Source organism: Pongo abelii, chromosome 21 (assembly GCF_028885655.2).
Source record: "Pongo abelii isolate AG06213 chromosome 21, NHGRI_mPonAbe1-v2.0_pri, whole genome shotgun sequence".
Taxonomy (NCBI): Eukaryota; Metazoa; Chordata; class Mammalia; order Primates; family Hominidae; genus Pongo; species Pongo abelii.
In genome coordinates, this window is record NC_072006.2 from 36119568 (window position 1) to 36135294 (window position 15727).

The 15727-nt window shown below is 48.5% G+C and overlaps 1 protein-coding gene across 1 annotated transcript in view; it reads left to right on the plus strand.

Annotated features, from left to right (window-relative positions):
* Positions 1 to 12097: 12097 nt before the first annotated feature.
* The window catches only part of XKR7 (XK related 7), a 34472-nt gene continuing 30842 nt past the window's right edge, over positions 12098 to 15727 (plus strand). Inside the window, exon 1 of the mRNA XM_009233484.4 lies at positions 12098 to 12725. Coding sequence (XP_009231759.2) covers positions 12142 to 12725 — 584 coding nt within the window. The 5' untranslated portion in view covers positions 12098 to 12141. The remainder of the gene's footprint in view (positions 12726 to 15727) is intronic.

The window sequence follows — 15727 nt, forward strand, 5'->3', positions numbered from 1 at the left end:
ACCTTTTCAATGGAGCCTGCCCTGACCACCATGTTTAAAATGCAACTTCTGCCCCTCCTGCTACTCCTGATCAACTTCCTCTGCTCTAGTTTTTCTTTTTCTTTCCTTTCATCATAACTTTTGTCACCTCCCAGCATGCCATATAATTTACTTATGGTTATTGTTCATCTCCCTCTACTAGAAGAGAGGCTCCTTGAGGGCAGGAATCTTTCATTCATTTCTTCACTGATGTCTCTCAAATGTCTAGAACAGTGCCTGGCTCCCACAGTAGGTGCTTGATAAACAATTTTGAATGAATGAATGAATGAATGAGCAGAGTCAGAATTCTACTTAAGGCAGATTCTCTCTGAGGCCAGATGCTTAAAGGTGAGGGCTGGGATCGTGCCTTATCCACTAAAGTAAGGGGATTGGGTTTGTTCTCAGATCCTGGGAAGCTGCTGGAGGGTGCTGAGCAGGCACAGATATGATTGGGTTTACCTTGTGAAAGCCCCCTGTGGCTCTGGTGGTAGGATGGGTGAAGAGGGGCAAGTGCGGTGCCTTCCTCTGAGATACGTGTGTATGTGTTGAGTGGATGGGAGGGTGAAAATGGGGGCTCGGGGAGGTGACAGGGCTGGAGCTGCACTGAGAGAGCAGTGAGAGGAACCCCTTTAATGTCTGCATTCTCCAAGCAGCCTGGGTGGCTGCCCTACCAGCTCTGGCTGGGCCTCCCAGCTGCTGAGAACATGCTTCTGTGCTGCAGATGGGCTGTGTTCTCGTCTGGGTGGTCCCCAGCTCCTCCCTCCACTTCCTTTGCACCCTTGTGGGCTTGGCGGGTGGAAGAGAGGCTTCCACCCTGTCTCCTCCCTGACCCTGAGAATAATCCCTTACATTCATGGGATTCTCCTCGTGCCCTCACTTCATCCTCCCGCATCCCTCGGTAACACCAAAATCTGAATCCCATTGGGCAGATGAGGACATTGAGGTTAGGAAAGGGGATGGGACCCTCCCAAGGTCATGCAGCCAGATGGGGACACCAGGTGGGGACATGTCTCCCAACTCCCCACGCCTCCATTTTCACCAGGCAACAGATGGCCCATGGCTTGACTTGAAAAATCTTAAGTGATCCCAAAGAGAGTGCAAGCCCAGAACATTCCAGCCCTCCTTGAGCTGGTTTTTACTACTACCTTTTAATACCAAATTCATTCATTTTAATTTCTATAAATGGATTCTTCTTATGGAAATTGAAAACATTACAGAGAAGACTAAGCTCTTTTTTACCCCCCCTCCCCCTCTTCTCAGTTCCCTCTAGTATCCCAGTTTGGGTGTGTCTTTTCAGAACTGTGATATGCATTTAAAGACATAGCTATGAACCCAGAGAAAACCCACAGGACTATTGTGAGATGGTAGGACAGGAAGGCAGGTGGAGGGCATTGCACACAAACCTAGTGCTTCGCAGCATTGCTCTTGGACAGCTTTGATTGACATTTAGATCTCTTTTCTCTTTTCTAATAGCTGCAAAATATTCTATAGTGAGGCCAGCACAGTGGCTCATGCCTATAATCCCAGCATTTTGGGAGGATGAGGGGGGCATATCACTTGAGCTCAGAAATTCGAAACCAGCCTGGGCAACGTGGCAAAACCCTGTCTCTACAAAAAATAACAAAAAGTATCCAGGCATGGTAGTACACACCTGTAGTCCCAGCTACTCAGGAGGCTGAGGCAGAAGTTGCAGTGAGCCAAGATCGCACCACTGCACTCAAGCCTGGGCAACACAGCAAGATCCTGCCTCAAATATATAAATATATATTCTGTAGTATATATATATATATATTCTATAGTATATTAGCCATATAGTCCATTTGTTTATCTCATCTTCTACATTAAAATTTACATTTCATTTTCATGCACTGAAGTACAGTGGGTTGAGTTAATTCCTGCCTCTCAGTTCTTAGCACATGGTCATGATTTAGTCTGCAAGGACTCTTTCATGTTTATATTATTTTCTCCCACCTCTACTCACTTTTAACCTCACTGAAACCCTCTCTACTGTGTTTGATATGTCCTTAAATACTCATAATTTCTTGCAAAATGCATCATGTTGTTTTATGTGTTTCTGTGTTTTAAAACTTCTTAGTGGGACCGGGAGCAGTGGCTCACGCCTGTAATCCCAGCACTTTGGGAGGCCGAGGCGGGTGGATCACCTGAGGTAAGGAATTAGAGACCAGCATGGCCAACATGGCAAAACCCTTTCTCTACTGAAAATACAAAAATTAGCCTGGTGTGGGGGCACACGCCTGTAATCCCAGCTACTTGAGAGGCTGAGGCAGAATCGCTTGAACCCAGGAGATGGAGCTTGCAGTGAGCTGAGATCACACCACTGCACTCCAGCCTGGGTGACAGAGCGAGACTCCATCTCAAAATAAAAATAAATAAATAAATACCAAACCACATACCCGGTTTATTAGTATCAACTAAAACTGAGCATACCTAACAGTTCCACTCCTATCATTGTGTGTAATTCCACACAATAGAAATGCATACCTACATGTACCCAAAGACACACACAGAGATGCTCTCAGCTCACTGCAGCTTCTGCCTCCCGGGTTCAAGCGATTCTTGTGTCTCAGCCTCCAAAGTAGCTGGGACTACAGGCGTGCACCACCACACCCAGCTAATTTTTGTATTTTTTGTAGAGATGAGGTTTTGCCAGGTTGGCCAAGCTGGTCTCGAACTCCTGGCCTCAAGTGATCCTCCTGCCCCGGCCTCCCAAAGTGTTGGGATTACAGGCATGAGCCACCGTGCCCGGCCCCGGGCATGTGTTTTGAATCCACATAAACATTATTGAGTTGTAAGTCATGTTCCTTTCCTCCTTTTTTTTTTGATTTTTGCCTCTCCCGATGTTTCTCAGATCTCTCCATGCACTCTAGCACTCTAGGTACCTCTAGCTCCTTACTCCTCCAGCTCCAGAGAACTGCAGAGCTGCCTCTACCTCATTTCACTTGTCCACTCTCTTGATTATGGACACCTGAGTTGCTTTCTGCCCCTATCAACACACACAGTGCCACACTGGACATCCTATGTGCTATTGCCTTGTCATAGGGCACGCACACACTTCTTCTTCCTTTTTTTCTTTCTTTTTTTTTTGAGACAGGGTCTCACTCTGTTGCCCAGGCTGAGTGCAGTGGCCTGATCATAGCCCACTGCAGCCTCGAACTCCCAGGCTCAAGTGATCCTCCTGCCTCAGCCTCCCAAGTAGCCAGGATTACAGGCACGCACCCCACCATACCCGGCTAATTTTTTAAAATTTTTAATAGAGACAAGGTCTCACCATGTTGCCCAGGCTGGTCTCAGACTCCTGAACTCAAGTGATCCTCCCACCTTGGCCTCCTAAAGTGCTGGGATTACAGGCATGAGCCACCGTGCCCAGCCTTCTTTTTCCTAAATGCTGCCACGTTTCTCTCCAGGATGGCTTCCTCATTTTCACTCCTACCGGTGATGCACATCTTCGCCAACTTTGGGCATTTCCACCTCTCTATGGCCTGCCAGTGTGGTGGCTGTAAGTAACGTATTTACTCAGCCAGTCTCTTGTGGACATTTAAGTTGTTTTCACCTTTGCAGATGATACAAACTGCTGCAATCATCTTTCAGGGACATGCTTCTTTGTACTTTTCTCTGAGTTCAATTTCTTTTCTGCCTCACCTTCCTCCACTCTTCTTGAACCCCAGGTCTTAAACACATCCTAACTTTCCCAGCTCTTTCCCTGTGCTCAGGCTGTGCCTTCTGCCAGGAATATCTTTTGTTGAGTGTTTACTCTTCCCTTAAGGACCCTCCTCCTAGAAGGCCCTGCCCCACCCCTGCCACCAAGAGGGTTGCTCTTCCTCAGCTCTCCCAGAGGGACTTTTGTTCCCTTTTCTCCTGGCATCAGATACTTTCTTGTTTTGGACAAGAGCAGTTTTTTTGTTGTTGTTCATGGTTTTAGCTTTCTCACCAGCCCGAGAGCCCATTGAGTCCAGGGGTTCCATCGGCTTCCTCAAAGGTGCTCAGGACCCTCAGACGGAGCTCAGGAGAGGTCTGTCGAATGACTGAGGCCATGACCTAATCATGGGAATTAAGGGTCCATTCTCCCTTTCTCTCTCTCCCTCTTCTTCTCCCCTCTCTCCTGCCTCTCATCCCTACCCCTTAACCAACCAGAACCTTTCAGGAGTAGCTGGTTCCACTGGAAAGAGGATGAAACATTCAGTCAAGACTCCCCCTCTCTTGGGTGGGCACAGGCGGCTCCACCCATCTGGTAAGTTGATGTGGGCCTCACTTATTCCCTCAGGTCAATGGCTATTAGTACCTGCACTCGGCCAGGCCCTGGGATCCAGTGGTACATAGGACAGGCCCAGTCCTGGACCTCACAGGCTTTCAGCCATGGGGACAAGATTGACACCATGCATGCACCCTCCTAATTGTGATAATGCTTGAATGAAAAGCTCAGAGTCCAGTGAAATTATATAGAGGGCGGTCCTACCCTAAATCAGGGACTGGAGGTGGAGGAGGCTTTCTTGAGAAAGTGATATTTAAGCAAGATTTAAGGATGAGTAGAAATGAACTAAGCAAATGGAGAGGCTATGGGTGGTGGGGGGTTGGGGCAGGGGTAGAGAAAGTGCTTCTGCCAGAGGGAACTGCAAGTGCAAAGGCACTGTGGCAGGAGGGAGCCAGGGGAAGACCAGTGTGTCTGGAGTCCAAGGAGAATGGAAAAAAAGGGGAAGAGAGGCTGTAAAGTTAGACAGAAAGCCCTGGTCAGCAAAGTAAAACTGGAAAGTGGACTCATTCACTCAATAAATAATTATTGGATGCCCACTATTAGCCAGAGGCTGTGCTATAGCAGTGAACATGACAAAGTCCCCGTCCCCACGGAGCTCCCTGGGGACAGAGAAAGAATAGCTAACTTTTATAGAGGCCCTACTATGTGCCAGGAACTGTGCTGAGCACTTTGCATGCACTATTTGCATGCACTATTTCATTTCATCCTCACCACCACCCTATGAAGCAGGGTACCCATTTTATTGAAGAGGAAACTGAGGCTTAGCAAGGTGTAGTGATTTACCCACCTTGAGGACTCTTGAGGACTTATTGCAGGCCATTTAAAAAGGCCTTTTACAAGCACCCTCACTCAATGTTGGTGTATGGAGGATAAATTGGTACAGCCCCTTTAGAGGGCATCTATCAAAATTATAAAACACACATGCTATTCAATCAGCAAGTCTATCACTAGAAATTTATTCTACCGATATCCAAAATGGCATGTCCACAAAGTCATTCACTGAAGTATTGTTGTAAAAGGCTGGAGAAAACCTAGCTGCCCGTGGTTTAGGGGAATGATGAAGTGGATTGTGGTGTATGCATGCAATGGAATGTTGCCATACCATGAAAGAATAAGGGTCCCTCTATGCACCGATAGGAAGCAGTCTCCAAAAATGCTGTTATGTGGGGAAAACAGAGTATAGGACTGTATATAATTACGCTATCATTTGTTTTAAAATGGTGGTGGTAGGTATACAAATAGGAAGATGAGAGAGAGAAGAGACAGGCAGAGAGGGAGAGAGAGAGAGAGACAGACTCAAGAAATTAATAGCATTGATTGCCACTGGGAAGGGGAGCTGGTGGCTGGAGGATAGGGTAGGAGAGACACTTTTCAATGTGACCCTTTTGTACCTTTGAGTTTTTAACCATGTGAATATATTGACCATTCACTAGATAAATAAATACAATTATGTTTATTGAAAGGACTTTCTGACTCTATGGGGAAGAAAGAGGCATTGGGATGAAGAAGACATCCCAGGATTGTTGAGTTGAAGATGTCTTAGTGATTCCTGTTTTTCTGAATGAGGAAACTGAGGCCTACAGAGGCGAGGTGAATTGCTCAAGGTCACCTGCGCAGGTAATGGCAGAACCAGGACTGGCTATTACCTGAATTGTAGTGCGGTGCCCTTTTCTGTCACACTGAGCATCTGCTATATGCTGGGCCCCACTAAGTGCTGAGGATACAGCGGTGAACAAGATAGGCATGACTGCTGCCTTCATGGAACTTACATTTTAGGCAAGAAACAAATAAATATGTATAATAATATCAGGTAGTGATCAATGCTATGAATGAAAAATCAGGCAAGTGAAAGGATAGAGAACGTAGGGGAATGGGAGAAATGATTGAGAAAAATCCCTCTGAAGAGGCAACATTTTAGAAAGGAGAAAGAAGGAGCCTTGTGAATACCTGGGAGCACAGCAGGAACAAAAGCCCCATGGAAGGAAGAAGGTTGGCTTGTTAAAGGAGACAGTGTGGCTGGAACAGAGTGAGCAAGGGAAAGACAGTGGGAGATGAGGTCAGAGAAAGGGCCAGGAGACAGAATGTACACAGGGCTGAGGACTTTGGCTCAAAGTGAGGCAGGAAGCAGTCAGAGGTTCTAAGCAGATATGGGACCTGATGAGATTTCCCTTTTTAAAAGGCCCCTCTGGTTGAAGGTGGAGATTGAACATGAGGAGAGGAAAGAGGGGCTGCAGGGAACCCAGAGAGGAGGCAGGGGCAGTCCAGTTGTCCTGGAGAGAGGTGACAAGCCTGGGGCAGTGTGGTGGGGAGCAGAGATTGATGTCCCCATCTGTCCAATATGGGAGTTGAACAAGATGTTCCTTTAGGGCCTTTGCAGCTTTGGGATTTGGGAATTTGGTGAACGACCTCAGAACATATCAACTAGGTGAGCCAGCCACACTGTTTTTCTTTTCTCACAATCTCCAGGTTTCTCCCCATGGGTTCTGGGTCTGAACAGCCCCAGTGATCTGAGGCTTAGATCAGGGACTCCTGCCCACCCCTCCCTGCCAGCCTGCTCCTGTCCCCACCTCCCAGGGACAGATGGGTGGGTGGCAGGAGCAGCTGGGCCTTGATGCCTGCAGGGCCCTGGGGGAGAGAATTATCTGAGAGTTCATAACCCTGCTCTGCCTTCCAGATCTTGAGTTAAAAGCCCCACATATCACAGCTCCAAGGGGCATGGGTTGGAGGGTGGCAAAAGAGGAGTAGGGCAAGACACTTTTCAGTCCTGTAGCTGCCCACAGGGGTTCAGTAACCTGGGGTGCTGAGGACTCCAGGAAGTTATTAGGGCTGAGGCTGAAAGCTGGTTACCCTCAGGCCCCGTCTAACCTGCTGGCTTTTTTATTTGGCCTGAAAAGTGTTTGAGAAAAGTTGGAGCCAATGCTTAAAAATCAAGGAACTTTACAGTAAAATCCAAATTTCTGACTTCTCTTGAATAATTAAAAAATCTGACCAGACTGACCACCCATTCCCAATTACAACACCCAGCAGGAGCTGAGTAGCAGCTGTCCCTATTATTATTTTATTTCATTAATAAGTAAATATATGCACATGATTCCAAAAAGAAATCATAAATTGGCATATAACATGAAGTCTCCCTCCCATCCTTGCCTGCCCTTCTCCCCAGTTCCCCCTTCAGTAATCTCTATTTTCTCATGTAAATTTCCAAAGTTTCTTTATGCATATATAAACACATAAAAATATAGATTATTATTCCCCTTTTCACCTAGCTTCATTCCCTATTCTCTGCCTTGCTTTTCCCTGAGGAGGTCTTTCTGTATTAGAACATAGAGAGCTTGCTGCTACACGCCATCGCATTGTCAGAAGTCTCATGATTTATTTAGCTGGTCTCCCACTGATGGGCATTTGGGTCATTCCCACTATTTGCTTTTATAAACAATGCTGTATCAGTGGTCTCATGTATAGTTTGCACAGGTGCAAATATTTTAGTCGGAACTAAAGGAAGATTATTAGGAGCTGGTTCAAGCAGAGGGTGCAGTGGGCAAGAGCTGAACCCTCAGCAGGATCCCAAAGCGAGGCTAAGCAAGGAAACATGATGAGGTCTGTTTGTAAAAGTGATTCCTGGCAAGGCACAGTGGTTCACGCTTGTAATCCCAGCACTTTGGGAGGCCAAGGCGGGAGGATTGCTTGAGCTCAGGAGTTTGAGACCAGACCGGGCAACAAAGCGAAATTTGTCTTTACAAAAAAATGTTAAAGACTAGCTGGACGTGGTGGTATGTACCTATAGTCCCAGCTACTCAGGAGGCCGAGGTGGGAGTCCAAGAGTCTGAGGCTGCAGTGAGCCATGATTGCGCCACTGCACTCCAGCCTAGGCAACAATAAAGAGTGATTCCCAACAAAGGTCAGGGATGTGGGGGACTAGGGAAAGTCTTCCAGATTGGCTCCTGCCACTTGCAAAATATGGGACTTCTTTCTGGGCCTCAGAGTCCCTGCCTGTAAAATGAAAGAGGGGCTTGGAGAGCTAAATGAAATCCCAAAGGACTTTTCCAGTTCTGACCAGCTGTGGCCACCTTCTGTCTCCACACCAGACAGACTCAGCCTCTTCTCAGCCCTTGAACTTGCCTCGCTCCATCCTATTGCAGAGTGCTTGCCCAAGTTGATCCCACCCTGGCCCCCACCACTGGAACATCACCTCTGTGCACTCCTATTGGTTTTTGTCTGAATCTCTGAACTGGCAGGCCACTCGGAACACACCAGCCCAAACCCCTTCAGGGTAGAGTCCCCTGTACAATACCCCAGACAGGTGGGTCACCCCCATACCTGATCCACACTTCAAATCCTTCTCCTTGTCACTCCCCCAAGTCACCTGAACTTTTAGCATAGAGTTCTTGAATGCCAACTCTGCTACTTCCTAACAAATGGCCTTGTGACAGTACCTCCCTGAATTTCAATTTCTACCTGAAAAATGGCTGGTTTGAGGATAACATGTGATGGTATTAGTAAAGTTCTTAGCACAGCTCCTGACACACAGAAAGGCTTAATAATTCCATAAGTCACTGCCCTTGTCTGAATAAGTTACCTTGTTTATAAAATGGAGAGAACTTATAGAACCTATTCTTTTTTTTTTTTTTTTTTTTTTTTTTTTTTTTTGCGATGGTGTCTCACTCTGTCACCCACGCTGGAATGCAGAAACATGATCATGGCTCACTACAGCCTCAACTTCCTGGGCTCCAGTGATCCTCCCATCTCAGCCTCTCTGATAGCTGGAACTACAGGTGCATGCCACCACACTCAGCTAATTTTTGTATATTTTGTAAAGATGGGGCCATATTGCCTAGGCTGTTCTCAAACTCCTGGGCTTGAACAATCCATCCGCCTCTGCTTCCTAAAGTGCTGGGCTACAGGCATGAGCCACCATGCCCAGCCTCAGAATTTATAGGGGTGATCACTCACTCACTTATTCATTCATTCATTCACTTAATGATTTTTGTAGAATACCTATTGAGTGCCCAGCATAGCACTGGGCACAAGGAGATTTGGTGGTGAAGAAAATAGATGAATTGTTCCAACCCTCATGGAGCTCCCAGGCAATTCCAAACAGGCAAACATACAAAGATAAATTGCCAGTGTGCTGATATTAAGAAGGAAAAAACAAAGATATTATGGAAGCTCATAACAGGGTTGTGTCAGGGAGACTTCTCTGTGAGATAAGGAGCAGGGCATGGCTGGATGGGAGAGCCAGGAGGGTTTCCTGCAGGAGACATCACCCTAGTCTAATAATTAGCTTTAATTATCCTCACCACAGCCCTAGAAGGAAGGCACTGGTTATCTCTCATTTTACTTTTCTCTGAAGTTAAGAGAAATTAAGTGACTTGCCCAAGGTGATGGAGCCAGGAAGAGATGAATGGGTTTTTATTTTGTTTTGTTTTTGTTTTTGTTTTTGTTTTTTGAGATGGAGTCTCGCTCTGTTGCCCAGGCTGGAGTGCAGTGGTCTGATCTCGGCTCGCTGCAACCTCCGCTTCCCGGGTTCAAGAAATTCTCCTGCCTCAGCCTCCCAAGTATCTGGGACTACAGGCATGCACCACCATGACCGGCTAATTTTTGTATTTTTAGTAGAGACGGGGTTTCACTATGTTGGCCAGGCTGGTCTCTAACTCCTGACCTCGTGATCTGCCCGCCTCAGCCTCCCAAAGTGCTGGGATTACAGGCATGAGCCACCGTGCTCGGCCGATGAATGGAATGGGTTTTAAACCCAGATTTCCTGGCTGTGGAGTCTCAGACCTAAAAACCTGTCTTCTGCTGCCTCTTTGAATAGGCAAATCCTGGGATATAGAGCATCATGGGAAGTAGAGAGGCTGCCTTCACTTGGATGGGGCCCAAAAGTGGAACTCTAACTTTGCCGTATCCTATCCAGACACCAGTGAAAAGGAAGAGATCCAGACACATACAAGAACTGACTGAGGACCCTCAGGGTGGCTGGGGCCAGAGTTTCTACCCTGCCCACTACCATCCAGGGCTCTGTGCACTTAATTAGTCTCGCCGCCTAGGGTTGTGGGAGAGAAAGAAAAAGCAGAGATATTCCTTTCTAAATTACACTGGGATTCAGACCTTCCAGCCCGACCCACAAACACTCTTGCTCACTAAACATGCCTGTCAATAGGCGACTGTCAGCCTTGAATCCATCCTGGAAAACTCCCTTAATCCCTAACTCTTTCCCCTCTGTTTTCAGCCTTGGGCAACAGCTGATACCTCAACCTCCTAAGCATGCTGAGGCCAAAACAGTCCCTGGGCATGAAAAGGATGCCAGGCTGCAGGACTGCAGTTGGCTTCTCCTTCCTGACCCAGTGCAGCTGTCTCCTTTCATCCTCTCTTCCCTGCCACTCTGAGGCAGGTTGGTTCTCCCACTTATCTTCCTCAGCTCCTCTTTCTTCACCCCCTACCCTTTGCCCCTCCTCTCTCCCTCCCCTTGAAGGGTAGCAAAGCCTATTCTGGAGCCAGATGATGGGCATGAATTTGGCTCTAGCTACTAATTGTGTCACCCTGAACAAATTAATTTCTCTGTGACTTAGTTTCTGCATCTGTAAAATGGGAGGAAAAAGGGAGCTAGCTCACAAATTGTGAGGGTAGAATGAGTTAGTAATTGTAGTGTTTTGGACAGTGCCAGGCAAAGAGACACTAGTATATGGGTGTTTGTATAATAAATGCCTGGATACATCCAATCTGATCAAAGGCAGAGATGGGAGATGAGCTTGGGGTATCCAGGATGTGTGGGAACTCCACCCCCTCTCATAGATTACTGCTATAATCTCCTTCTGGTCTCACCAGCCCCAGGCTGCTTCCTTGTGATCGCTTCTCTACTCTGGCTGCTGGGTCTTCTTTCTAAATCCTGATGTGACCACATAACTCCCCTGCTCAAATTCTGCAGTGGTTCCCCATTGCCTGCTGGATAAAGGCCACTTTCTGGTCCCTTAGGATCTCATCCTCAGAACTCTGCAGCCCTATCTTCCCCATCTTTCTCCTCCCCTGGATGTGAGATCCAGACTTGCTTGAAGATATGCCCTCCAGTCTCAGGCCTCCAGGCCTTTGCACTTGCTCCTTCCTCCACCCGGTGTTTCCTCCCATCCCTTTCCTCTTGATGTTGGATGTTGTCCCCTTCCCTCCCCCTACTCTACTAGGGCTGTAGCCAGATGAAGGCAGTCCCCGAGAGAGGGAAAGGGGAGAGTAAGGAAGAGACAGCAACTCAGAGCTGCAGCTTTCTCAGCTTCAAAACGAAGACAATAAGAAAAGGGGACCTCTCAAGATCAAAGGAGGGGATGGAACAATATGTGAGCACTCAGGAAACTGGAAATGAGCGTTAGCATGGAGTGACTGCTAAAGGGTTACTGGGGGGCCCGCCCAAGTCCCCCAGCTCCTTTCTTCCAAGTCCCCCACCTACCCATACCCACCCCCCGTCAGACCCAGGCCACTGGAGGTGAACACAGGAGAAAAACGAAGTGGAGAGAATGGGAAGGGGGAGGCGATAAAGAAAAAAGAAGGAAGTGCAGTCCGGGGGAAGATGAGAGACAGAAAGCATGGGGTTGGAGCCCCGGGCCTCCGAGGAAGGAGGGAGAGGGTGACCTGGGGTGCGCCCCCCCTCCCCTGCTTCCGCATTCCCGGGGGCTGCCTCCCTCCGGCTGCAGCTCAGGCAGGTGGGGGCGGGGCGGGGCGGGGCGGCGCTGAGGAGAATGAATAATTGAAGTGGAGGGGAGGAGGAAGACGAGGAGAAGGAGGAAGAGGAGCCGCCCGCGCAGGGTCCTCCCCACGCCGCACCCCCCTCTGCCGCCCGGAAGTCGCTCCCCGCCTCCCTCTCCGCCAACATGGCCGCGAAGTCGGATGGAGCGGCGGCCTCGGCCGGCCCGGACCCGGAGGGGGCTGCCGGTGGAGCCCGGGGCAGTGCTGGCGGGCGCGGGGAGGCGGCGGCGGCGGCCGGGCCCCCGGGGGTCGTCGTGGCGGGCGGCCCGGGGCCGCGCTACGAGCTGCGGGACTGCTGCTGGGTGCTGTGCGCGCTGCTCGTGTTCTTCTCCGACGGTGCCACGGACCTGTGGCTGGCGGCCTCCTACTACCTGCAGAATAAACACACCTACTTCAGCCTCACCTTGCTGTTCGTGCTCCTGCCCTCGCTGGTCGTGCAGTTGCTGAGCTTCCGCTGGTTCGTCTACGACAACTCGGAGCCCGCAGGGTCCCCGGGACCCGCCGTCAGCACCAAGGACAGCGTAGCCGGCGGAGCCGCCATCAGCACCAAGGACAGCGCCGGCGCCTTCCGGACCAAAGAAGGCAGCCCCGAGCCGGGTCCCCAGCCTGCACCCTCCTCGGCCAGCGCCTACCGCCGCCGCTGCTGCCGTCTCTGCATCTGGCTGCTGCAGACCCTCGTCCACCTCCTGCAGCTCGGCCAGGTCTGGAGGTAGGAGAAGCGCAGGTGGAGGGACCTGAGCCCGAGGAGTGGGGGTGGCGAAGGGCTACCTGACGTCCCAGCCCTGATCTGACCTTTCCGGGCTACCCTCCTGTCCTGACCTCCCCACCCCCCACCCCATTGCAGCTCTAATTTCTTCTCAGTCGGCTCCTGCCTGACCTCTACCCCCAAGCCCTGACCAACCCCAGTGCCACCCGGTCTGACCTGGCCTTTGAGAGGGGAGGGGATGGATCAAGAAAGGAGAGAAAGAGATCCTCAGGGGTGTGCGTGAGTGGGGAGGACCCGGGGCTCATGAAGATAAATGTGAAGCTTAAAACAGGACCACAGGGCCCCATTCTGCCATAACCCACTCCTCTCTGCCTGAGTGCCAAGCCTGGGCTCAGGAAAGATCTCAGAAGTCATTTCCTGCTCTCAAAGATCCTCAGTTCAGAATTGCAGCTCATTCGCAACCTGCAAGGAGAGTCACAGAATTTGAGACAGCTAAATGAATATCCCGCCTAAACTTCTTGGACTTTTTGGAGAAAGATATGCTGGACCCAACTGGGGATCCTTCAGGCTCCTTCTACTTCCTATGACCCCCTCTTCCCTAGCTAAGGGTCCTCCCCTTCCAACAGGGCCAAGGGGATTTGGAGTCTTGAATCTGAGATTAGATGGCCACTGGCTGCCCTTTAATCCCAAACTGGTAAGGCAAAACTGAGGCTTTGTTCAAGCTGCCCACTTTCAGTCTTCTTCCTCTGCCAGGACTGAGGGTGCCTGCTGCACTGAGTTAACTGGAGAGAGGAGGAATTCTAAACCTAGGGCTCCTCTTGAATCTGAATTGCTATTTAGTAGCTTAGGCCCTTCTGTGCTCTAACAGAATGAACTTGCTTACTATATGATCTTAGGCAAGCCGCCTTCCTCCTTCCAAGCCTCAGTTTCCTCTTCTGTGAAATGAGGGAGAATCCCTACTCCTCTTATCTCATTGTCTTATCATTGCAGTATTCTTACCTGTTGGGATGGTCAGGTGAGAGGTCTGCATGAGGGCCCTGCAGACTGTAACATTTTAAGAGTGTGGGGAAAGCATGGAAAAAGTCACTCTAGAGATATAAAGGGTGATTACTGCTGTTGTTATATTTATTCTGCTACTTGTTAACACATTCTGCCTAACTCAGAAGATTCAGTTTGGGGCTGAGGGTTGAAAACAGGACTCCTAGGGTTTGTCCCAGCTGCTCACTTGCTGTGTCACTCTTGTTGTGTTGTCGAATCTCTCTGCCTTTGTTTCCCTATCTATTCCTGCCAAGATGATGTGTATATTCCACTTAGCTTACCCTGGGGGACAAAGGGGGCGGAGCTCTATCCACACAAGGTGGTGTTATTATTATTAGTGTGACACATAAAAATATTCATGTCTACATCCAGGAACTAATCTGCATTTATCATTCTGTGCCCGAGTGGACAGATGGTGAAAGATATTTTTAGATTCTGAAATGGTAACTTCCTATTCTTGGTAGCCAAGCTTCATCCCCCTTTTCCTTCAGCCTAAAGTGGGCCAGATGCCCCTCGACTCACTGGCTATCCCCCCATTCAGAATCCACTTACAAGAATCTAATACTTCTCTTCTTTGTTAAGCATAAACTGAGTTTCCCTCAAATAGGGCAAAAATGGCCATGGGTGTGGGGTCTCAGGGGAGTAGCTAGAATTCCTAAGGATCCCCTCAGCTCTATAGTTTCTTGGATATGGATAAAAGGACTAGCTATTTCTACTATCTCCCATTTGCAAAATGAGGAGGCTGGGATGAGATAAGTTTGTAGGGATAACAATCTAATAGCTCTTAGGTTGAATGTGGCTTGTGGAAGTGTTTTGTGTGGCTTGTATAGTATTTTAAAAACCCAGAGTCGTAGCTTCCGTTTAAAAAAATTGGATCTAGCAGTATCAATCCTGTAACAATTTAGAAAGAGTCTATGTGCTCTAATTTGTCCATCCTTCCCTTTGATCATATCTGTACTATTTCACTTAGACATGAAAGCCCTAATTTACAGTTCTATAACAATTATTTTATTAAACACTGACTTTGTGCCAAGCCTACTGGTTGCCTTTTTACCTGCTTTATTTCCTGTACCCCTTCTAATCATCCTGTCATGTGGTTAGCATTATAATTTCTACTTGACAGATGAGGGAATGGAGGTCAGAGAGGGGCACCCTTGTCCAAGGTCACACAGCTAGGAACCTGAAGAGCTGAGACTCCAGGCTCTCTGCATTTAAAGGCTGAGTTCAATTTATCCACCTTGTAATTCTGCCACTAAAGTGTCCCTCAAGCTTAAAGAAGTATGAATCTGAGATGCCAAGATTCCAGTATGATAGAAAGTCAGGGCTTCTGTTGCACTGAGATAAGAATGTGAAAAGAGGGGCAGAGAGTTGAACTATGTAGGTGAGGATGGGAACAGTGTGTATTGTGGGGAAAAGGCTGGATTGGGGGGTGGTCTGGTTAGGAGGCTGACATCTTTATCCTAGTTTGTAACTATAGTTTGCTGGGTGACCTTGGGCAAGGCTCTTTCCATCTTTGGATCTCAGTTTCCCTGTGTGTGAAATGAGATTCAATGTGATGACCTTAAGAGTTTCCCATTCCTGAAATTCTGACTCTGGGTCTATTGCCAAAGCAAAAGCCTCTGGGCCCTTGCCCCCAAAATCTTTGGATTCTAAAATGGCTAAGGGCCTGGATAAATGGAGGGAAAACCCAGAGAAGGTATAGAGAAGCTGCAGGGGCTGGCATTCCTAGAAATTAAGTAATGTTGGCCCAGCACATTTGCTTACCATGTGAGATGTTCCCACAGATGTTCTGAGTGGTGGGGCCTGGGGTAATGAAGAGGGAGATGTGTGATTGAGTCCTCCAGAATCACACCTAGGAGGCTAGGCAGTCACTCACCTCCTGATCCCATTTCCTCAATTCTGAATAAAATAATTATAATCATGAAGATATTTTTCAACTTCTTAGACTTGTGAAATGCTGAATTAAA